Source organism: Hyperolius riggenbachi, unplaced genomic scaffold, assembly GCF_040937935.1.
Source record: "Hyperolius riggenbachi isolate aHypRig1 unplaced genomic scaffold, aHypRig1.pri scaffold_228, whole genome shotgun sequence".
NCBI classification, from domain to species: Eukaryota; Metazoa; Chordata; class Amphibia; order Anura; family Hyperoliidae; genus Hyperolius; species Hyperolius riggenbachi.
The window spans coordinates 132,501-157,156 of NW_027152439.1; the positions used below are offsets into that span (position 1 = coordinate 132,501).

Consider the following 24,656-nt stretch of genomic DNA (forward strand, 5'->3'; position numbering starts at 1 on the left):
AGATTTCCCTCGATCGCCGGCGGGTCGGGAGTGCATCGATAGCGGCGTTCGAATGCCCGACGACCGACGCTAGCGGCAATACATTACCTGCTCCGGCTGGTGCTAGCCCCTGCTGTCACTGCTGCTCCTTCTCCGCTGGGTTCCGGGTTCCGGCTGACTTCACTTACTTCCTGTCCTGACAGGAAGTTTAAACAGTAGAGCGCCCTCTACTGTTTAAACTGCCCCGGACAGGAAGTTCAGAAGCCCAGAGCGGAGAAGAAGACAGCGGAGACCGGGGGACTCGCGCTGGCCGGATCAGGTAATGTATGTGGGGGGAGGATACCGGGGGGGGGGGGGGGGGGGGGGCGGCGGCAGCGGCAGCTCCACAGATAGTGATCGGTTTCATGCTGAAATTGATTCACAATCTGTTTGCAGTAAAGGCAGCCATACAATCCCTCTCTGATCAGATTCAATCAGAGAGGGATCTATCTGTTGGTCGATCTGATGGCAAATCGACCAGTGTATGGCCACCTTTAGAAAGCTCCATTATGGAAAGTTTTGTAGCTGGCTGGGACTCTCCTTATCAATATACTTTGAAGTAGACCCAAAGGATACGAGGTGATTCTGCTTTAGGGTTTATTGGCCTCTCTCTAGGAAGAATAAACAAACAACAATTTTCCCCTAAACATATGCCTGGGCTGAAGGAAACACTGTTTAAAAAAAAACAAAAAAACAGGCTACGACTTAAGTGAATACTCTGAATCATGCTTTGTGTGCTCGATTTTGTTTGATTGCGCAGGTGGCACAGGTGAATCCGTCATACCACAAACTCCCGCCCCCTGATTAGTGTACTGTATATTGTGTGTCCTATCTACTACTTAAGTCCTGTATGTGCCAAATCCAAGGCTGGGCACAACCCAATTGTGTTTAGTGAATAAAGATGCTTCTGATTCTTATACCAATGTCAAAAACCCAGATGTTACCTTCTGTAAGAAGACGGTGACGGTATTCTGTTCCTCATTAGGTTTTATGCCGAAGGTCTCATCCTCATTCCCAGACAAGACAGAGAACTCTGTAGCTCGGTTCTCCATCTCCACATCTTCATCCACCACCGTCAGAGTTACAATGATTGTATCAGGCATCGTATCTTCCCTGATAACAAAGGGTGGAAACTGGGGCAGAGGAAAATAGGGACAATTAATTCACAGGGAGATCATTTGCAGCTACATAATTACACAATACTAATAGGGATGGTCATGACTAGGAGAACTCATGGAGAAGCATGTCATTTGTTTGACAGATTTGCAAAGCTCTGACTTGCTGTGGTCTGGTCAAATTCTGCTTTAGCACATGATCATGACTAGCAAATCAGAGACTTGGATATCTATCACCTGAACAAACTGATCACATCATGCTTCTCCGCAGTGGCGGCTCCAGCTTCAATTTTTTGGGGAGGCACATAGGAGGCACGACGGCTGGCTGGTGGGGCCCATTTGGGTGATCAAAATCAATGTTTATATGGTGAGCTGTAGATATTTTTTGCTTAAAGCGGATCCGAGATAAAAAAAACTAACTATAACAAGTAACTTGTCTATATATCTTATCTAAAGTTTAGATAGTTTACACAGCAAATCTAGCTGCAAACAGCTTTAAAGCTAATGGGAACTGGGTTTTTTAAAAAAAGTCAGATACTCACCTAAGGTAGAGTGACCAGATTTTTGTAGGCTCAACCTGGGACGGGGTGAATCGGGGGGGGGGGGGGGGTAGGGGGTGCGACCGAAAAATCTGGTGTCTGCAGCGTGCGTGAAAAATGGGCGTGGTCATGACATTCTATGGGCGGAGCTAACAGAATGATGCAACAGCGAGGCATAAGAAAGCAGTGTTTACGCCGTGATGTGGTCAAACGTGGATTCACATCATAGGTGTGCAGAAACTGTGTGATGCTATTTAATAGTATGCCATAACCCCAAAGCAGCAAACACAGCCAACTATGACCATTAAATAATAAATGCAGCAACAGTTACCCCAGACACCACAAAATAAACGCAATGGGCAACATTTCAGCACAAAATAATCGCATTGCGGGCAACATGTCAGCATAAAATAAACGCAATGGGGGCAAACATGTCAGTACAAAATACACGCAATGCGGCCAAACATGTCAGTACAAGATAAACGCACTGCGGGCAAACATGTCAGTACAAAATACACGCAATGCGGCCAAACATGTCAGTACAAGATAAACGCACTGCGGGCAAACATGTCAGTACAAAATACACGCAATGCGGCCAAACATGTCAGTACAAGATAAACGCACTGCGGGCAAACATGTCAGTACAAAATACACGCAATGCGGCCAAACATGTCAGTACAAGATAAACGCACTGCGGGCAAACATGTCAGTACAAAATACACGCAATGCGGCCAAACATGTCAGTACAAGATAAACGCACTGCGGGCAAACATGTCAGTACAAAATACACGCAATGCGGCCAAACACTTCACCTGCAAGAAAAAGCATTTACTCACCAGGCAGAAGACGTCCCCTCACGCAGCCGGCCTCTGGTGCCTCAGGTGCAGCTCCCCCTGGCCTGGACGATGTTCAATCTCCCGCTCAGCCTCTCTCACAGGCAGAGCAGGGCTACGGCAAGATGGCGTCCGGAGGCGGAGCCCTGTACTGGAGACAAATAGTCTCCAACACAGGGCTCCGCCTCCGGACGCCATCTTCCCGTAGCCCTGCTCTGCCTGTGCCTGCCGGAGGAGAACATTGCAGGCTGGAGTGGGGCTGCGGGGAATGAACTAGAGCAGCGTCTAGTAGACGCTGCGGCTAGTTCATTGTACAGTGGCCAGAGTCCCGAGGCCGGGACGTCCCGCTGCTAAAAGCGGGACGTTTCCCGGGACCTCATGCAGCCTGGGACAGCGCCCCCCGAAGGCGGGACGCGTCCCGGGTAAAGCGGGACGTATGGTCACCGTACCTAAGGAGAGGGAGGCTCTGGGTCCCATAGAGCACTCCCTCTCCTCTCCCGGTGCCCGCTGCTGTTCTGGCTCCCCCGTAGCGGTATTCGACTGCTTCGGTCAAATACCGCTGTCTCCCGGCCGAAGGGAGGCTTCAGAAATGCTTCGGGAGCCCGAGTGCTCCCGAAGACGGGCCGCTCTACACTGCGTACACGAACCCTTTATGACGCATTCGCCTGTGTGCCCCCTCAACGTGGGATGAGAACAGAGAAGCCAGCGCAGCACCGGGGCCACTGGGAGAGGTAATGTCTACATAGACTCAGGCTGACACGGAGAGCTTGCTACAGACCCTATCCTGTTCTTTGTACGCTGCTGGAGCCTGGAAACAGTTAACTGCATGTTACTGAGCAGGGGGGCACTCAGACGGGGCACAGTGATTCCCGGGAGGGGGGGGGGACAGTGCCCCAGCGTGCCCCAGTGTAGTGCTGCCTATCAGAGCTGGGACAAGGTCCTCCAGCACCCAAGGCTGAGACACCAAAGTGCGCCCCTCCATCCCTTCCATCCCAGCCATCACACACTGATTGCTATTAGACTAAGAGGCGCCACAGGGCCCACAACCTCCCCAACACCTTAATATGTAGTTATCTGGCTTGCAGTCACTGCCATGTATCCCCTTTTCTTATTTCTTTCTGCTTCAAACACAATTAGGAATGCCAGCTGAATGAATTCTGCACCCCCTCTTACACTGCACCGAGGCTGGAGCCTCTCCAGCCTATGCCTCGGCCCGGCCCTGCTGCCTATGCTTCTCTGCAAGTTATCCTAGACATGACTATCACTAAATACTAATAGCGTATTATTTCTGACAAATATCAATAATTACAGCCTCATATTAATTCATATAAAAGCTCTAAGGTAGCAAAATAAGATCTGTATCATAAGCATCTGTATATACATTAGAGCTGATTCATAAATTATCTCATGGTACTTATTTTTCATCTTAACTTTAAAGTGAACCTAAAGTAAAAAAAAAAAATGCCCAATTACCTACATGGCGTTTCTTTTGGCCCCCTGAATTCCTCCTGCTCCCTCATCATCATCCAACACTCAGCCATTCCTCTGCTGCTCCCCTGCGGAGTACAGGAGGACGGCGAGGGACCAGGAAGACTTCAGTGGGCTGGAAGAAGCCCCAGGTAAGTAACTTCTTCTAATGTGTCCATGTAACGATGGGTGTCAACACGCAGAGAGAATCTGATTACTGGTGATCTGCAGAATCACCCGCAATGCAGATATACACCAGAATATGGATGATCTGCAGTATCACCAATAATCCGGGTATGTCTAACCTCTGGACACCAGTATAATGTGAGTGTTTGGTGTAACAGTACAACTCTGAGCATAGACCACCAGGGACCCCGGTGGCCTGAGTGACTTGAGGAATACTCCCCTGACTGTGGGGAATATTCCTGTAGCCTGAGGACTCCCTAGAAGAGGGACCCAGGCTGGGTTGCAGGAAGCCCTGCTGCTAATATGAACAGACTTGCCCTAACTAGGTGTGAGGGTCTATTCTCTATGCCCTGGAACCGGGCTAAGGCATAACATAGAACTGACACAGTATCCTAGTCTTGGGTGTGAGGTCCGTAGTCACAACACCCTGGAACTGGTCTAAAGCATAACATAGAACTGACACAGTATCCTAGTCTTGGGTGTGAGGTCCGTAGTCACAACACCCTGGAACTGGTCTAAAGCATAACATAGAACTGACACAGTATCCTAGTCTTGGGTGTGAGGTCCGAGTCACAACACCCTGGAACTGGTCTAAAGCATAACATAGAACTGACACAGTATCCTAGTCTTGGGTGTGAGGTCCGTAGTCACAACACCCTGGAACTGGTCTAAAGCATAACAGTAAAGCCACAAGAGTAATCTAGCTCAGTGTGAATCCCCAGGTCCACCTGGCTCTTAACACACTGTAGGATCTGACTGTGGTCTGTGTGCCAACACATAAGCATTCGCATCGGCAGACAACGTGAGACTGAAGGACAAGCAGCTATATAGTGCAGCGCAGATCAGCGCCGCCCAGTCCCCTTCAGCCAACCGCCGTTCGTTCTGGGATCAGCTGACCAATAGAGTCAGCTGACCCCTTTCTGCTTCCCATAAAGCTTCTGCCTCTCGGCGCACGCGCGCGTATTCCTCAGCCTATGTACACAGGAAGGCTGAACCACATCAGACACATGTCGCCGCGCAGAAACCGCCGGGCTGAACGCGGAACTAGCCGCTGCGCCGTTAGAGCACGCGGTGGCTTTTCCACAATCCCTCACAGTACCCCCCCCCCCCCCCCCCCCCCCCCCCCCCCGAGGAGTGGACTCTGAACACTTCCCACCAGGCTTCCCAGGATGTAAGTCATGGAACTCTTTCCTTAACTCCTCTGCGTGCATGCGACATTCTGGCACCCAAGTCCTATCCTCCACACCATAACCTTTCCAGTGCACCAGATACTGCACGGAGTTCTGCACTAGCCAGTCCAGAGTCCAGAATCTTTTCAACCTCATACTCAGGTTGATCATCAATCAACACAGGGAAGGGGGGGGGAGCGGAATCCACCTGTACTGCCGGCTTGAGCAATAACACATGGAAAGATCTTACACCTCGCATACTGGTAGGAAGATCTACAGCATAAGTGACAGCATTAATCTTTTTGGTCACTGGAAATGGCCTAACAAACCTAGGCCCCAATTTGGGTGACAGTTGTTTCAGCGCCAGGTGTCGCGTAGACACCCAGACCAAATCTAGTGGTGAAAAATCCGTTTCAGTAGACCGTCTTTTGTCCGCCTGTTTTTTCTGAGACTTGAATGCCTTCCCCAAATTTGTTTTCACTATAGCCCAAATCTGTTTTAACGCCCCCTGCCAATCCTCTAATGCTGGGAAAGGAGTAGATGCCACTGGCAAAGGAGCAAACTTAGGTGACCTTCCCGACACCACCTGAAATGGGGAGAACTCAGAGGAAGAACTTTTCAGATTGTTGTGCGTAAACTCTGCAAAAGGCAAAAACTTAACCCAGTCGGTTTGCGCATCAGCCACATAACATCTGAGAAACTGTTCCATGGATTGGTTGACTCTTTCAGTCTGGCCATTCGTCTGCGGGTGGTAGCCTGATGAAAACGAAAGATCCATGCCCATTAGATGACAAAATGCCCTCCAGAACTTAGAAACGAATTGGAATGCCATGCAGCCGGAAAATGTGCTGGATGAAGAGATCAGCCAGCTCCTGGGCTGAGGGGAGTCCTTTCAGAGGGACAAAATGGGCCATCTTGCTGAATCTGTCTACCACCACCCAAATGACAGACATGCCTTCTGACCTGGGGAGTTAACCCACAAAATCCATGGACAGATGAGTCTACGGTTCATTTGGCACCGGTGTAGTGTCTGATTACGCTGCCTGTGGATTTGCGCTGCCCCGCATGCACAGTAGGAGACTGTGCGGCCACAGTTCCTATTTAATTATGCTGCTGGGGGTAAAATAATAAATATCTCCGCTCCCACACCTCTTACACTCCCCAAATTTTCAGGGTAGGGAGGGGACCCCCCGAACTACCTCTATGCCAAATTGCAGCCCCCCAGACTCACTGGTTCCCGAGATAGGTTTTTCTAATCTATCTCCTGAACCAGCGGGGCTCGGGGGCTGCAATTTGTCATAGAGCTTGTTCGGGGAATCCTCTCCCTACCCTGAAAATTTGGTGAGTATATGATGTGTGGAAGCGGAGATATTTATTATTTTACCCCCAGCAGCATAATTCACTTCACACTGAGCATGCGTGCTACTCAGTGTGGACGGGAGCTTCCGGGCAGCGCAATCAGACATTACACCGGCAAAGGCTGCAAAGTTCCCACTGGTGCCTGACGGGAAGGTTTACTCCTAGCACACACAGCACACTCTCTCACAAACTCCTTATAGTCCGTGGCTAAAGATGGCCACCATGCACACCTGGCAATGATATCCTGTGTCCTGGTGGCCCCTGGATGACCAGCATTCTTATGAGAATGAAATAACTGTAAGAGCTGTAGGCGAAAAGGCAGGGGCACAAACAACACTTCCTCAGGCTTTCCTTCAGGAACATCCTTCTGATATGGGGCCAGTGTGGCAGCCCAATCCTTCCAGGTTTCTGTGGCTGCCAAAACCACCTTCCGAGGCAGAATAGTCTCGGGTGCTGAGGGCTGTGCCGTCTCGGGCTCGAAACACCTGGACAAGGCATCAGCCTTAACGTTTTTACTACCAGGAGTGTACGTAATTACAAAATTGAATCTGGAAAAGAACAGTGACCACCGGGCCTGTCGGGGACTGAGTCTCTTAGCGTTTTCTATGTACTCTAAATTTTTATGGTCCGTGTAAACTGTGATAATGTGTTCTGCTCCCTCTAGCCAATGTCGCCATTCCTCAAAGGCTAACTTGATGGCCAGGAGTTCTCGGTTACCTATATCGTAGTTTCTCTCTGCTGCGGAAAACCTACGAGAGAAGTAGGCACATGGGTGAAGCTTACCCTGCAAACCAGAACGCTGAGACAGCACAGCCCCCACCCCCACCTCTGAGGCATCAACCTCCAGTATGAAAGAGAAGGTGACATCAACGTGTCTCAAAATAGGTGCAGAACAAAACAGTTTCTTCAGAGTGTCAAAGGCCGTAAGAGCCTCCTCGGACTAGTGGTAAGTATCAGCCCCTTTTTTGGTAAGACTGGAGAGGGGCGCGACCACTGTAGAGTACCCCTTTATAAATCTCCTGTAGTAATTTGCAAAACCCAGGAATCTCTGGATGGCCTTCAAACCCAGAGGCTGCGGCCAGTCCAGCACCGCAGAGACCTTCCCAGGATCCATAGATAGGCCCGAGGTGGATATTACATACCCCAAGAAAGCAACAGAGGTCACCTCAAAAATACACTTTTCCAGTTTGGCATACAATAGATTTTGTCTTAGTCTTTCCAGCACGAACTTGACATGTCTCCGATGCTCTGAAAGAGTAGCTGAAAAGATCAGTATATCATCGAGATATACCAAGGCAAATTTACCCAAAATCGGTCTATAGACCTCGTTAATCAGCTCTTGGAAGACGGCCGGAGCGTTGCACAACCCGAAGGGCATCACCAGCTACTCGTAATGCCCATCGGGTGTATTAAAGGCCGTCTTCCACTCATCACCGTCCCTGATACGTACAAGGTTGTATGCACCCCTCAAGTTCAATTTCGAGAAAATTTTAGCATTGGTGATCTGGGAAAATAAATCGTCAATCAGAGGCAGGGGGTAACGATTTTTTACTGTGATCTTGTTTAGGCCCCGATAGTCAATGCAGGGACGTAGGCCCCCATCTTTTTTCTTGACAAAAAAGAACCCGGCCCCCGCAGGTGACCGAGAGGGGCGGATAAAACCCTTAGCTAAATTTTCTTTGATGTATTCTTGCATTGCCAATTTTTCTGGCCCGGACAAGTTATATAGGTGACCCCTAGGGGGCATACAACCAGATCTTAAGTCAATCGGACAATCAAAGGGACGGTGAGGAGGCAGTCTATATGCTGCCTTTAGGACAAAATACATCAGCAAATTCTTTATACTGCTCTGGCAATCCTTCCACCTGAATTCTGGTGTTACCCATGGTTACCTTCACCAAACAATGATGATGGCAGCGGGTAGACCAGCTCGTTAGCTGACCAGAGGCCCAATCTATCTGAGGGGCGTGAAGTCGTAACCATGGCAGGCCAAGGATAACCGTGGAAGTTGCCATCCGTAACACAAAAAACTGCAGACTCTCTCTATGTAAAACCCCTATGGTGACCCCCAATTCTGGAGTCTGAGACAGAGGGTATTTACTCTGCAGAGGAGAGTCATCCACTGCAGTAACCAACACTTTATTATCTAATGGGAGAATAGGAATTCCCAATTTTCTGGCAAATTCGTAGTCGATAAAATTGGCCGCAGAGCCAGAGTCAAGAAAGGCCTCAGTAGAAACTGTCTGACCTTCCCAAGAAATGATACATGGGAGGAGCAACCGATCATCATGAAGAGGTAAATTCTGCACGCCTAGGGTATTACCTCTGACTACTCCTAGGCGGCAGTGTTTCCCGACTTCTTGGGGCAGTTCTGCCCTTTATGACCCTCCTCTGCACAGTACAAACAGGGCTGCTCAACTTTCCTGCGACTCTGCTCGACTCGAGACAATTTTGACCTACCAATCTGCATGGGTTCAGGGGGAGGTGACGTAGGCGGAGACAAGGCATAGGAAACATATCTCACAGTATTCCTGCCCCGAGTCTGCCTCTGATATCGTAACCGGCGATCCACTCTGACTGCTAGTGTAATGGCCTCATCAATGGACTTTGGTTCAGGATATCCTAACATCAGACTAGATACTGCATCTGATAATCCTGACAAGAAGCAGTCTAACAGTGCGAACGAGCCCCATCTAGCCGACACCGCCCACTTCCTGAACTCAGCTGCATAAATCTCTACTGAATCCTTGCCCTGCCGCAGAGTCTTGAGCTTCCGCTCAGCGGTCGAAGCAATATCCGGATCAATGTAAATTAAAGCTTTAAAAAATTCCTCCACCGAGGTCAGGGCCTTATCCCCTGGTTGCAGACCATATGTCCAGGTCTGAGAATCCCCTGTCAACAGAGTCTTAATAAAGATAATTCTCTGTGCGACAGTACCTGATGAATTAGGTCTTAACTCAAAGTATGATAACACTCGATCTTTAAAGTTTCGAAAGTCAGATCTGTGACCAGAAAACTTCTCGGGCACCGGCATGCGTAAATCGGTAACAAGAGGGGACCGCACTGCATTAACAGTCATCTGAAGGGCTTGTATAGACCCAGACAAAGCATTGATCTGGGTCTGATGACTATCCAGCACGCCGATGCAATTTTCCACCGAGGTGGTGAGTGCAAGCAGACGACTGTCAAGTGCGTCCATATTGTTTTGGTCTGCCGTTCTGTAACGATAGGTGTCAACACGCAGAGAGAATCTGATTACTGGTGATCTGCAGAATCACCCGCAATGCAGATATACACCAGATTATGGATGATCTGCAGTATCACCAATAATCCAGGTAAGTCTAACCTCTGGACACCAGTATAATGTGAGTGTTTGGTGTAACAGTACAACTCTGAGCATAGACCACCAGGGACCCCGGTGGCCTGAGTGACTTGAGGAATACTCCCCTGACTGTGGGGAATATTCCTGTAGCCTGAGGACTCCCTAGAAGATGGACCCAGGCTGGGTTGCAGGAAGCCCTGCTGCTAATATGAACAGACTTGCCCTAACTAGGTGTGAGGGTCTATTCTTTATGCCCTGGAACCGGGCTAAGTCATAACATAGAACTGACACAGTATCCTAGTCTTGGGTGTGAGGTCCGTAGTCACAACACCCTGGAACTGGTCTAAAGCATAACATAGAACTGACACAGTATCCTAGTCTTGGGTGTGAGGTCCGTAGTCACAACACCCTGGAACTAGTCTAAAGCATAACATAGAACTGACACAATATCCTAGTCTTGGGTGTGAGGTCCGTAGTCACAACACCCTGGAACTGGTCTAGAGCATAACATAGGAATGACACAGTATCCTAGTCTTGGGTGTGAGGTCCGTAGTCACAACACCCTGGAACTGGTCTAAAGCATAACATAGAACTGACACAGTATCCTAGTCTTGGGTGTGAGGTCCTTAGTCACAACACCCTGGAACTGGTCTAAAGCATAACATAGAACTGACACAGTATCCTAGTCTTGGGTGTGAGGTCCGTAGTCACAACACCCTGGAACTGGTCTAAAGCATAACAGTAAAGCCCCAAGAGTAATCTAGCTCAGTGTGAATCCCCAGGTCCACCTGGCTCTTAACACACTGTAGGATCTGACTGTGGTCTGTGTGCCAACACATAAGCATTCGCAACGGCAGACAATGTGAGACTGAAGGACAAGCAGCTATATAGTGCAGCGCAGATCAGCGCCGCCCAGTCCCCTTCAGCCAACCGCTATTCGTTCTGGGATCAGCTGACCAGTAGAGTCAGCTGACCCCTTTCTGCTTCCCATAAAGCTTCTGCCTCTCAGCGCGCGTATTCCTCAGCCTATGTGCACAGGAAGGCTGAACCACATCAGACACATGTCGCCGCGCAGAAACCGCCGGGCTGAACGCGGAACTAGCCGCCGCGCCGTCAGAGCACGCGGCGGCTTTTCCGCAATTCTTCACAGTCCAGAACTGACATACTGCTCAGAAATCATTACTGGGTACATTTCAATATAAATACACCAATTATGAATAAAAGGCAATGGCAGCTTTCAGAGCAAATAAAACTGTACTTTGGGAACTTTTAATTGCTAAATGAATAATAATACTTATGTACAAAAGCAAATGGGATAACTGTATGGGATATAAAAAGTAGGAAAACACATTTTTATGTGTTTAAGCCCTGTATACATTTGCAAAGACTGTTGCCCACAGAGAATGGAGCTTGTCTCCCCCGTGTGACAATTCGAGTCCAAGTGCAGTACAGATGCGTCGCTAGCCTACAGGGTAGAAATGTGTTGTGGCTACTGGGAGGTTGGAGAGATGATGTTGAAGCAAGAGGGGGAGGTAGAACAATGGCCTCAGCTTGTGCTCTGGCAAGATGATCTGGCAGTCCAGAATTTCCCATGCATGCACCATTGTATGCAGGCTACAGCAGAGGTGGCCCCAAATGAAGTATCTCCACTTATGTAATTATTGTATCTGATCAACTATCTCTCCTTAACATTGAGGTGAAAAATAAGTTCCATGAGATAATAATTCACGAATCAGATCCCAATATATATATACAGGTGCTGGAAAACTTTTATAAATCAACTGTCTTGTTTGGTAAAACCCGATTGAAAGAGACTTCAAACGGAACCTAAAGTGAATTAAAGATGGCCCATTTCATTTATCTAGGGCTGCTTTCAGCCCCTGCAGTCCTTCTGGTCCCTTGCAGTCGTTCCGATGTGTCCGACCATCAGCTGTGCTTCTCCGAAAGCTGCATGGCCCTGCGCTGCCCACCTTCTTGATCGCGATCCGACAGCAGGGAGAGTTCTGTGCTTGTGAAGTTCATAAAAATTGCTACTTTGCATGCAGGTATGTGCTGGGAAAATAAAAAAAGGAGGACGGGAAGACAACGGGAGCCCAATCTCGTGTATTATCTCACGTGTGATACGGTTGGTGTAGAAGATGATTGTTTATACTCACAAAGCCGGGTTGCACCTGAGGCAACCAATCCAAATCGCATGTGGGGAAGTACCGTCCCCACTCGGCCTTGTGATGTCGCTTTCGTGGTCGCAGCTCCTTACAAAAGTCCACCACCTGCCAAGGTGGTGGTATCCCCTGAGCCCAGGGGAGAGTAACCCAAAGCAAGATGATAGGAGGCGCCCTAGGGGGTACTAGTCGAATAATTTGTATACCAATCAAGATATATATCTACTTTTATATTGAAAAATGAACAATTTCTGCCAATTCAACGTAGGATAATATGGAATGATCCTATCTTAATGAGTAGTCACTCTCAGTAAATAGAACAAATTCTTTAATGGGGCACTTTAAAAGACAACGCGTTTCGCGGTACACGCCGCTTCATCAGGTCGTGTATTGTGCCTACAGTATGTGTGAAGTATCCCAGAGACGGGCGCCCGACTCTGGGATACTTCATACATAGGCACAATACATGACCTGATTTTGTTCTATTTATTGAGAGTGACTACTCATTAAGGTAGAATCATTCCATATTATCCTACATTGAATTGGCAGAAATTGTTCATTTTTCAATATAAAAGTAGATATATATGTCTTGATTGGTATACAAATTATTCGACTTTTTGTTTTCCTTTGCATGCAGGATTGAGGAGGTGTGGCCGGGGCCATGCATGCGCAGCAGCCCGTGACTGGCTCGGTCAGCCAGATTTTGGAGGGGCACAGCAGCTGAATGGTGCACAGTGGAAGAACGGCCTGGGACCGGGAGCAGTACAGGGGCTGAATAAGCCCCAGGTAAGTTAAACTGCCCACAATGCATTCACTCTAGGTTCCCTTAATGGACCCTGGGCAGTCAATAAAAATAAAATTGGTACTTACCTGGGGCTTCCTCCAACCCACCGTAGGCCCCGACGTCCTAGCTCCTCTCCCGGTCCTGCTGGCGGCTCTAGTAGCGACAATTTTCAGGCTGAAGGTCGGCCGTACACTTCCTGGACGGGTACGCTCTGCGTCATCATGCTGGCCAGCGTGAAAGTCCTGCGTATGCGCGGTTTTCTAACTCTGAACCGTGGAACTGTCATGCCGGCCGGCTTGATGATGCGGAGCATCCCCATCTAGTAAGCGTACGGCCAACCTTCAGCCCAAAAGTCGCTGGTAACGGAGCAGCCAGCGGGACCAGGAGAGTAGCCAGGAGGACACCGGGGGACCTTGTGGCCTACGGTGGGCTGGAGGAAGCCCTAGGTATGTACCAATTTCATTTTTATTGACTGTTTAGGGTTCCTTGAAATAAATAAATCCATTTATTTATTCAATATCCCCATTGACTCTACAAGACTTTATCCTGTCCGCACACTCTTGACAACTTCCTTCTTCCGGACCAATAAATAAAAAATGTGCCATTTCCTACAAAGTTCCAGAAGCTTCTCTTGTAGCCTCCCCCTGTGAAGTCAGGTACAGGATGACATACAGCGGTAATCATCTTGGCTGCTCTGTGCCGGGTAGGCGTGAGCCGCTGTGTGTCACACACGCTAACAAGATGAGCATTTACAAAGTGATTATGAGCGCGGTGAGACAGGATGAGGCAGACTGGCAGAGGAGGTTTTCACACAATGAATCACCCCCCCAGCAGCAATCAATAAAAGCAATCTAACAGGCCTCCGCCGGCCGGGAAACACTGTGTACCTTCGGCACCTGCTCGGCCCTCATGGCAGAGCATGTGTGTCGTGTTCCAGCAGCAGCAGCAGCAAACTTTCTGCAGAGATTCATCCTCCTCAAGCAAAATGAGATTAACACAGCAATTCAATAACATCTCACTATTCTTAGACACACTCTGTTACTTCAGGAAGTTTTTAATTCTCATATAACCTGTAATCATTTTCTGCAGCTGCGATTGCTGAGTCATGAATGCAGAAATGTTCACTGTCAGTACAGAGAGGGGGTCATTTACTGAGGGAGGGACAGACAGGGAACATCGTGTTCATATGAAACTTCCTGTCATGATGACTGTAGTCTAATCTGTCCTATCACAATCCGATTCCCCCGCCCCCAACCTAATCCACCCCATATTCCTATTGTACCCCCAATCCCCACTGTCCCCTATTGTACCCCCAACCCCAACTGTCCCCTATTGTACCCCAATCCCCACTGTCCCCTATTGTACCCCAATTCCCTCAGTCTTCCTGTTGTACTCCAGTCCCCTTTGTCCCCCTATTACAGTGGCTTGCAAAAGTATTCAGCCCCCTTGAAGTTTTCCACATTTTGTCACATTACTGCCACAAACATGAATCCATTTTATTGGAATTCCACGTGAAAGACCAATACAAAGTGGTGTACATGTGAGAAGTGGAACGAAAATCATACATGATTCCCAACATTTTTTACAAATAAATACCTGCAAAGTGGGGTGTGCGTAATTATTCAGCCCCCTGAGTTAATACTTTGTAGAACCACCTTTTGCTGCAATTACAGCTGCCAGTCTTTTAGGGTATGTCTCTACCAGCTTTGCACATCTAGAGACTGAAATCCTTGCCCATTGTTCTTTGCAAAACAGCTCCAGCTCAGTCAGATTAGATGGACAGTGTTTGTGAACAGCAGTTTTCAGATCTTGCCACAGATTCTCGATTAGATTTAGATCTGGACTTTGGGCCATTCTAACACATGGATATGTTTTGTTGTAAACCATTCCATTGTTGCCCTGGCTTTATTTTTAGGGTCTTTGTCCTGCTGGAAGGTGAACCTCCACCCCAGTCTCAAGTCTTTTGCAGACTCCAAAAGGTTTTCTTCCAAGATTGCCCTGTATTTGGCTCCATCCATCTTCCCATCAGCTCTGAACAGCTTCCCTGTCCCTGCTGAAGAGTAGCACCCCCAGAGCATGATGCTGCCACCACCATATTTGACAGTGGGGATGGTGTGTTCAGAGTGATGTGCAGTGTTAGTTTTCTGCCACATATAGCGTTTTGCATTTTGGCCAAAAAGTTAAATTTTGGTCTCATCTGACCAGAGCACCTTCTTCCACATGTTTACTGTGTCCCGCACATGGCTTGTGGCAAACTGCAAATGGGACTTCTTATGCTTTTCTGTTAACAATGCCTTTCTTCTTGCCACTCTTACATAATGGTCAACTTTGTGCAGTGCACGACTAATAGTTGTCCTATGGACAGATTCCCCCACCTGAGCTGTAGATCTCTGCAGCTCATCCAGAGTCACCATGGGCCTCATGGCTGCATTTCTGATCAGCGCTCTCCTTGTTCGGCCTGTGAGTTTAGGTGGACAGCCTTGTCTTGGTAGGTTTACAGTTGTGCCATACTCCTTCAATTTCTGAATGATCGCTTGAACAGTGCTCCATGGGATGTTCAAGGCTTTGGAAATCTTTTTCTAGCCTAAGCCGGCTTTAAATTTCTCAATAACTTTATCCCACTGACCTGTCTGGTGTGTTCTTTGGACTTCATGGTGGTGTTGCTCCCAATAGTCTCTTGGACAACCTCAGAGGCCCTCACAGAGCAGCTGTATTTGTACTGACATTAGATTACACACAGGCGCACTCTATTTAGTGATTAGCACTCATCAGGCAATGTCTTTGGGCAACTGACTGCACTTAGACCACAGGGGGCTGAATAATTATGCACACCCCACTTTGTAGTTATTTATTTGTAAAAAAAATGTTTGGAACCATGTATGATTTTCGTTCCACTTCTCACGTGTACACCACTTTGTATTGGTCTTTCACGTGGAATTCCAATAAAATTGATTCATGTTTGTGGCAGTAATATGACAAAATGTGGAAAACTTCAAGGGGGCCAAATACTTTTGCAAGCCACTGTATATTCTAATCCCATCTGTCTTCCAGTGGCATAGCAATAGGGGATGCAGAGGTTGCGATTTGGGCCCTTGGACTATAGATGCCCACTAGGGGCCCTCTTTCATCCATCTTATTAGCTTTGCATTGGTGCTATGCTGGTAATGAACACCTCTATATGTGCATTGCATAGTGGTAATCCTTAACAAACTGATCGACTCTATTCCACCCCAATCCCCTCTGACTAACTGTTTTACCCCAACCCTATCCCCCCCCCCACCCTTTTACTATGCCCTTCTCACATTTGTTTTTCTGTTGTGCCCCTAGGCTAACTGCTAGACTACAGTATCCCAGCCTTATGTGCCCCCTCACTGTATCCCGGTATGCTCTCTCCCAATCTTTTCTGTTCTTCTGTCTTATCCTACGTTACCTCAACCCCAAACCCAGCTGTAATCCAATCCTATATTTCCCTCAATTGTACCTAAATCCACTATGTCCCTCTAGTACTACAGCCCCCACCCCCTACTAAACTCAAATCTACTCTGTTTCTGTATTGTACCCCAATCCTTTCACCCCCACTATTATGTACAATTTCCCTCTGCTCCTCAACTGTAACACAGCGCCCTCTTCCATAGTGTACCCCAGTCTTCTCTGTCCTAGATAAGAAGTAAAATGTAATGGTGCCTTAGGCAACGTAGTAGCGTTGATCCTTTTGGTAATCTGAGGTGAAGAGGGGTCAGAGAAGCTGTCATTTGACAGCTTATAGATCCACACTAGATACCCACTAGGTCCCAGGCACCTGCCTAGGTTGCCTTGTGGATTATCCTGTTCTGCTCTGTCCCTCTGTGGTACTCCAATGCCATATTAGACTTTATTGTCCTTAGGGACCACATAATAGCCATGATCAAAAGAGATTCACTATAAAAATTTGAAGAACCTCCAATTTTCTTTTTTTTTAGACATAATACACCAACAACAGCAATTAGCATCAACCTGCAATACACCAAGAAATGGACTTAAAAAAAATGAACATCATGGTGTATGTGCCTGCAACAATAGCTACATAGTGATACATCCATCAGAGTAGAAGTACACATTTTTAACGGTTCCATTACCTGGTTCTGTATAAAGACTGGAGGATTGTCATTTATATCGAGGACATCAATTATAACAGTGCAGGTAGAGCTTAAACCTGGAGGAGAAACCATATGATTATACACTGATGCAGATTTCATCCATATACAGAATACAGTAGTTGGTCTATTTAATATGGCAGTGCTGGGTGTAGAGACCAATAACAACCAATCAGATTCATGTTTACTGTGTGGTCAAGGTACTAGCGCCATGCAGAGTGGTTGAGACTCAGCTATCAATGGTTGATGCTAGCCAGCCGAAATGTCACAAAAACTGTCTGGTCATTTCGGGATGGAGAAGGCATGCCAGTGAAAATGATGTTTGTTTGTTTTTGAAAATCCTCTGGAGATAGGAGGAGTAGCTCATAAGAATGAGGTGAAAAAACAACTTTAAAAGGATAAAAAACTTCTTTTATTAAACACCTTAAAAAGAAAACAGGTTTCGTGGGTCCTTAATCACTTCCTCAGGTCAAGTGATTATAATGTCTCTAAAAAAAAACCTCTGAACCTGTAGAAAAAGCTACCTAAAACCTAGGGATGAATGTCTCACAAAAGGTCCTGATAATACATCGGGGGGAAGGGGGGGGAGGCTAAAAGACTACCTAGTACTGATATTTGGGTGAAAGGGGATTGGGGATATGGAGAGGCTAGTTACCTTTTGTAACCTAGGCTGGAGCAGGGGCATACATGCAAAAAAGTTTTTTTTTACTGACAAAAGCCCCTGCGCCGCGCCAAAAAAAATGGGCGTGGTCACGCAACAGAATGTGGGCGTGGTCATGGGTGGGGCTAAATATACATGATTTTAGTATTGCTGTAAAAGGTCTGCCAGGGAAGTTTGAGCTCTGCCATAGTGTTTTCCCCCCTTCCCCCAAAATACATGTAATCTTACAGCATTTCACCAAAAATCCACGTAATCTGGCTGAGGTTCTTCCAAAATACAGATAATATGGCAGTGGTTTCCAAAAAATAGATGTAATCTGGCAGCAGCGATTCCCCCAACATACACATAATCTGGCAGCAGTTCCCCAAAATACATTTAATCTGACAGCAGTGGTTCCCCAAAAATAGGTAGCCCCAGGTCTATAGGTGTCCCCAGAATAGGTGGCCAGGGGTATAGATGTCCCCAGAACAGGTAGCCAGGGGTATAGATGTCCCCAGAACAGGTAGCCAGGGGGAGAGATGTCCCCAGAACAGGTAGCCAGGGTTATATGTGCCCAGTATATGTAGGCAGGGGTACAGGGCCGCTTCTAGACTGGCACATATGAGGGGGCAATCAAATGGGTAGGGGGCAACATGTTAGAGGAAATTGCGCGCCGCGGCGACGACAATGGGCATGGCAAGTAAATGCACATAATGAGAGACAGCGTTTCACCAGTAAATGCACATAAGAGACAGCCTTTCACCTGTAAATGCACATAATGACAGACAGTTTTTCACCAGTAAATGCACGTAATGAGAGACAGCTTTTCACCAGTAAATGCACGTAATGAGAGACAGCTTTTCACCAGTAAATGCACGTAATAAGAGACAGCTTTTCACCAGTAAATGCACGTAATGAGAGACAGCTTTTCACTAGTAAATGCACATAATAAGGGACAGCTTTTCACCAGTAAATGCACATAATAAGAGACAGCTTTTCACCAGTAAATGCACATAATAAGAGACAGCTTTTCACCAGTAAATGCACATAATAAGAGACAGTTTTTCACCAGTAAATGCACATAAGGCAGCTTTTCACCAGTAAATACACATAATAAGAGACAGCTGTTCACCAGTAAATGCACATAAGAGACAGCTTTTCACCAGTAAATGCACATAATAAGAGACAGCTTTTCACCAGTAAATGCACATAATGGCAAACAGCCAGGGTCCTCAGTATATGTAGCCAGGGATATATGTGCCCAGTATATGTAGCCAGAGGTATATGTCCTCAGTATATGTAGCCAGGGATATATGTGCCCAGTATATGTAGCCAGAGGTATATGTCCCCAGTATATGTAGGCAGGGGTATATGTGCCCAGTATATGTAGCCAGAGGTATATGTCCCCAGTATATGTAGGCAGGGGTAAATGTCCCCAGTATATGTAGCCAGGGGTATATGTGCCCAGTATATGTAGGCAGGGGTATATGTCCCCAGTATATGTAGCCAGAGGTATATGTCCTCAGTATATGTAGCCAGAGGTATATGTCCCCAGTATATGTAGGCAGGGTATATGTGCCCAGTATATGTAGCCACAGGTATATGTCCCAGTATATGTAGTCAGGGTTATATGTGCCCAGTATATGTAGCCACAGGTATATGTCCCAGTATATGTAGGCAGGGGTATATGAGCCCAGTATATGTAGGCAGGGGTATATGTGCCCAGTATATGTAGCCACAGGTATATGTCCCAGTATATGTAGGCAGGGGTATATGTGCCCATTATGTGTAGCCAGAGGTATATGTCCCCAGTATATGTAGGCAGGGTATATGTGCCCAGAATATGTAGCCACAGGTATATGTCCCAGTATATGTAGTCAGGGTTATATGTGCCCAGTATATGTAGCCACAGGTATATGTCCCAGTATACGTAGTCAGGGTTATATGTGCCCAGTATATGTAGCCAGAGGTATATGTGCCCACAATAGGTAGCCAAGTGACCCCCCCCCCCCCAGCAGGAGGGGAGCAGCGCAGTGGAGGCAGAGCTGTGGCATCAGCGGTGGAGAAGGGGGGCAGTCCCCCCCCTCTCCCTCACCTTAGTGCTCTCCCTCGCTCACTCTCCCTTCCTGAACTAAGTGATGAGTGGCTGGCAGGCGGCAGCGAGCGGAACTTACCTGCGTCTCGTCGCTGGCACGGGATGATTTGGAGCTACTCTGGTCTGGTCCAGACCAGAGCAGCAGAACTTCCGGCGCTAGGAGCGAGACGGAAGGTAAGTCCCGCCCGCTGCCAAACGCCACTCAGCACTTAGTCCAGGAGGGGACAGCGAAGGAGGGAGAGCACTAAGGTGAGGGAAGGGGCAATCTCCACCGCTGCTCACAGCTCTTCCTCCACTGCGCTGCTTTCCTCCTGCAACAGGGCGGGCCGCCCTTACAGACGCTGCCGAATTCCTTACGGAATTCACTGGCAGCTTATTTTGTATCAACATTTACGGGCTGCCCGTAAATTTACCGGCGGTTGGCAACACTGCCCCAGGTGAGGGAGGGGAAGTTCGACCCCCCTCCCAACCGCTGTGCCTGCTGCTCCCTCTTCCTGGCTGCTACCCCCTCCAGCTTGGCGCCCCCTCACCCACCCACGGCCAGGCGGAAGCCGCCCCCAGACTTTGCGCCGCATGAGGAACCTGCCTTACCCCGCCTCATGGGCAGCCCGGAGCTGGGTAGCCTCCACATTTCTCGAAATTAGATAGTAATGTATACTATCCAGGCAAAGCAGAACTCGGTAGTGTCAGGGTTAATGTAAGACCCGCGTGTCCGGGTACAGTCAGCATGGGGAGGAAGTGATGCGGTGAGCCGCTGCAGCTTAGTAACGGGCAGCAAACATGTGCGCGCTCAGGAACACGGGGAACTTTAATTGGGGGACTTGGTAATAACACAGTCGATACCGCTAGCCGGAGAGGCTGATGTACTCCAGCGCTGATCTATAGCTCGCTCGCAGAAGTGTAATTACATTTTCATAACACCTCGGGCTCCTCACACCTCCGCCTGCTGTCTGAAGATGCTGTACATCCATTATAATCCATTACACACTATCTTATTAAGAGGGAACTACAAAGCAGATCAAGACCACCTCATGTACATATTTTAAGTTTGCTGTTGAGTGAAAGACGTTTGTCCCTCCTGCGTGAATCAGGCTGCTGAATCAGGCAGTTGAAGTGTACCCAGAGGTGACATATGACATGATGAGATATACATGTGTATGTGCAGTGCCAAACATATTAATAACCAGGCTGTTTTACTGGAAGTGACAGCTTCTGTCTTATCAGTACCTTGTCGGGAATATAGTAAACATCACTGATAAGCAAATTAGAGCCATAGAAGTTTTCCTGGCAGAATACAACTTCTGAGAGCAGTGGAAGATAAAAAACATGAGCTGTTGGGACACTTATTAGGCTGGCACTGAGCAGAGGCAACAAAACATTCAATCTAGTTAGTAAATATTTAAATATGAAATAAAACCATTGGATATCTAAAAAAGTCATTTTAGGAGTGGGAGAAAAATACAATTGTTTATCTCATCAGTTTATTTACACCTCAGGTTCACTTTAAGTGTTTTCAGAATCAGCCAGTACGAAGACTTCCTGACGCCACTCACCTCCTTCTGCCCCAGCGAGGTCCGTGGCAGAGATCACCAGGGTGTAATTCTTGGCATCAGCAATCTTCAAGCCATCGCTCAGCAGAGTCAGGTGACCAGTAGTCTCCCCGATGTGAAAGAGATGATCGGAGGGTAGCTGGGGTTCCTGGCTCTCTATCTTATATCTTATCTGGGCATTCATAGTAGATGGGTCGTCCAGGTCTTCAGCTTTCAGTTCAAGAAGGAGAAAGTCTGAAAGACATTAATATCAGTGATTGCTTTCAGATATCAATAGAGTACAATATACAAACTACTAATATGCAAATGAAAAGAGCCACAGACTCTCACCCCACAACACAGTTCACTATTAAAGAGCACCTGTAGTGAATAAAAAATCCCCTGGGGGGTACTTACCTCGGGAGTTGGAAGCCTCTGGGCAGGGGCGTAGCTAGAAATGACTGGGCCCCATAGCAAATTTTTTGTATGGCCCCCCCCCCCGCGCCGCCATCCCCACCGCCATTTCACCAGAAAATAATCGTAAAGTGGGCAGCATTTCACCATAAAATAATCGTAGAGAAGGCAGCCTTTCACCATAAATTAATTGTAAAGAGAGCAGCATTACACCATAAATTAATCCAGGGCTGTGGAGTCGGTACAAAAATCTTCCGACTCCAACTCCGACTCCTCAGTTTATGAAACCACGACTCCAACTCCGAGTACCCAAAATGGCTCCGACTCCTTAGTCTAATACTTAACAGGGCTGTGGATTTTGTACAGAAATCATCCGACTCCGAAGTTTATGAAATCAACGACTCCGACTCCGGGTGCCCAAAATTCCCCCGACTCCGACTCCTTGACTGCGACTCTACAGTACTGAATTAATCATAAAGAGAGCAGCATTTCACCATAAATTAATCGTAAAGAGAGCAGCATTTCACCATAAATTAATCATAAAGATAGCAGCATTTCACCATAAAATATTTGTGAAGAGAGCAGCATTTCACCAGAAATTAATCGTAAAGTGGGCAGTATTTCACCATAAAATAATCGTAAAGAGAGCAGCATTTCACCAGAAAATAAGCATTATGCGGGCATCATTTCACCAGAAATCGTAAAGTGGGCAGCATTTCACCAGAAAATAATCGTTATGCAGGGAGCATTCACCAGAAAATATTTGCTATGTGGGGAGCATCCACCAGACAATATTTGCTATGTGGGGAGCATCCACCAGACAATAATCGCTATGTGGGGGGAGCATTCACCAGACAATAATCGCTTACTATGGGGGGGCATTCACCAGACAATAATCGCTATGTGGGGGGAGCATTCACCAGACAATCTCTCGCTATGGGGGGGGGGGGCATTCACCAGACAATAATCGCTATGGGGGGGCATTCACCAGACAATAATCGCTATGGGGGGGACCATTCGCCAGACAATAATCGCTATTTGGGGGGAGCATTCACCAGACAATAATCGCTATGTGGGGGGAGCATTCACCAGACAATAATCGCTATGGAGGGCAATTCACCAGACAATAATCGCTATGGGGGGGACCATTCGGCAGACAATAATCGCTATGTGGGGGGAGCATTCACCAGACAATCACTATGTGGGGGCAGCAGCCAGCACCTCTCTGTCTCCCCCATCCCCCCCCCCCCCCCCCCCATAGCAGCCAGCACCTCTCTGTCTCCCACAGCAGCCAGCACCTCTCTGTCTCCCCCATCCCCCCCACCACACACAGCAGCCAGCACCTCTCCCTCCCCCATCCCCCCACAGCAGCCAGCACTTCTCTCCCCCATCCCAACCCCCCACACACAGCACCTCTCTCTCCCCCACCCCCCCCCACAGCAGCCAGCACTTCTCTCCCCCATCCCCCCCCCACACACACAGCAGCCAGCACCCCTCTCTCTCCCCCATCCACCCCACAGCAGCCAGCACTTCTCTCCCCCATCCCCACACACACACGCAGCACCTCTCTCTCCCCCATCCCCCCACAGCAGCCAGCACGTTTCTCCCCCATCCCCCCCCCCCCCCCCACACACACACGCACAGCACCTCTCTCTCCCCCATCCACCCCACAGCAGCCAGCACTTCTCTCCCCCATTCCCCCCCCCCCCCCACACGCACATCTCTCTCTCTCCCCCCCCCCCCCACAGCAGCCAGCACTTCTCTGTTTCTCCCATCCCCCCACACACAGCAGACAGCAAGTCCCCCGGCCAGGCCGTTCCCCAGCACCCACCCACCTCCGACCGTGCTCCACAGCAGCCAGCAGCACCAGCCAGCCAGGCACATGTATTAATTTACTTGCGGGCAGCTTGCGTGGGACGGTCACGGTGGGGTGGGGCCGGGTCGGGTCGCTCCGCTCTCCTCCGCTCTGGCCTCCTCCAGTCCAACAGGCACAGTCAGCACCCTGAGCAGTCCGCTCCCTCCCTCGCACGCGCATAGGACGTTACTCCTCCTTCTCCCTGGCTGGCCGGCCCGGAAGCCGGAACTATAGAGTAACTGTCGGGCCGGCCGCCAGGAGTATCATTGCGCCCAAGTAGTCCCCCTCCTCACAGCCACCTTATCAGAGGAGGAGGGCCAGGGAGGGGGGGGGGGCCCGCAGCTCTAAAAGTATGGGGGGTGGGGGCCCCGGACAGGACCGACATAAAAAAAAAAAAAAAAATAAACGAAAAAAACAAACAAACTGATGTACGGGCAGGCGGGCCCCCTGTGGCGTAGGGCCCCGTAGCAACGCTATGGTTGCTATACTTATTGCTACGCCACTGCCTCTGGGTCCTGGACAGGCTTCCCCTGTCCTATTCAGCAGTGGTGATCCAGTGCTGGCAGCCCCTTTAAATCTGCGGGCGGTGCGCACTGGCAAAGTAGCGACTGCAGCTCACAGCAAGCTTCCCCTTGGTCTCTGCCAAAAATAGCCCAGCCTGATCAGGTCCGCTGTTCTGCGCAGACGCAAGCTCACACCTGCGCAGTACAGCAGACCCAATCAGGCTGGTCTATTTCCACCGGAGACTGAGGGGAAGCTTGTACTGCGTCTGCACAGGACCACAGATTGTAAATATTGTCACACGTCACAGGCGGATTTTTGGGGGCTCCCATCGCTGGATCCCCAAGGATGAAGAGGATGGGGGAAGAATCCAGAGGCTTCCCCCTCCCGAGGTAAGTATCTCATAGGGGCACTTTTTTTCATTACAGGTTCACTTAAAGCAGGGGTCTCAAACTCGCGGCCCGCGGGCCATTTGCGGCCCGCGATACAATATTTTGTGGCCCCAAGGCCCCAGAGCTTGTAGGGGCCCCCAGTG

At 48.6% G+C, this 24,656-nt stretch overlaps 1 protein-coding gene across 1 annotated transcript in view; it reads right to left on the reverse strand.

Moving 5' to 3' along the window:
* The window catches only part of LOC137543831 (cadherin-16-like), a gene marked incomplete at its 5' end in the record, with an annotated part of 140,496 nt that overhangs the window by 102,664 nt on the left and 13,176 nt on the right, over positions 1 to 24,656 (reverse strand). Inside the window, 3 exons of the mRNA XM_068264916.1 lie at positions 963 to 1,151; positions 17,070 to 17,146; positions 21,376 to 21,606. Of these exons, the coding sequence (XP_068121017.1) occupies positions 963 to 1,151; positions 17,070 to 17,146; positions 21,376 to 21,606 (497 nt within the window). The remainder of the gene's footprint in view (positions 1 to 962; positions 1,152 to 17,069; positions 17,147 to 21,375; positions 21,607 to 24,656) is intronic.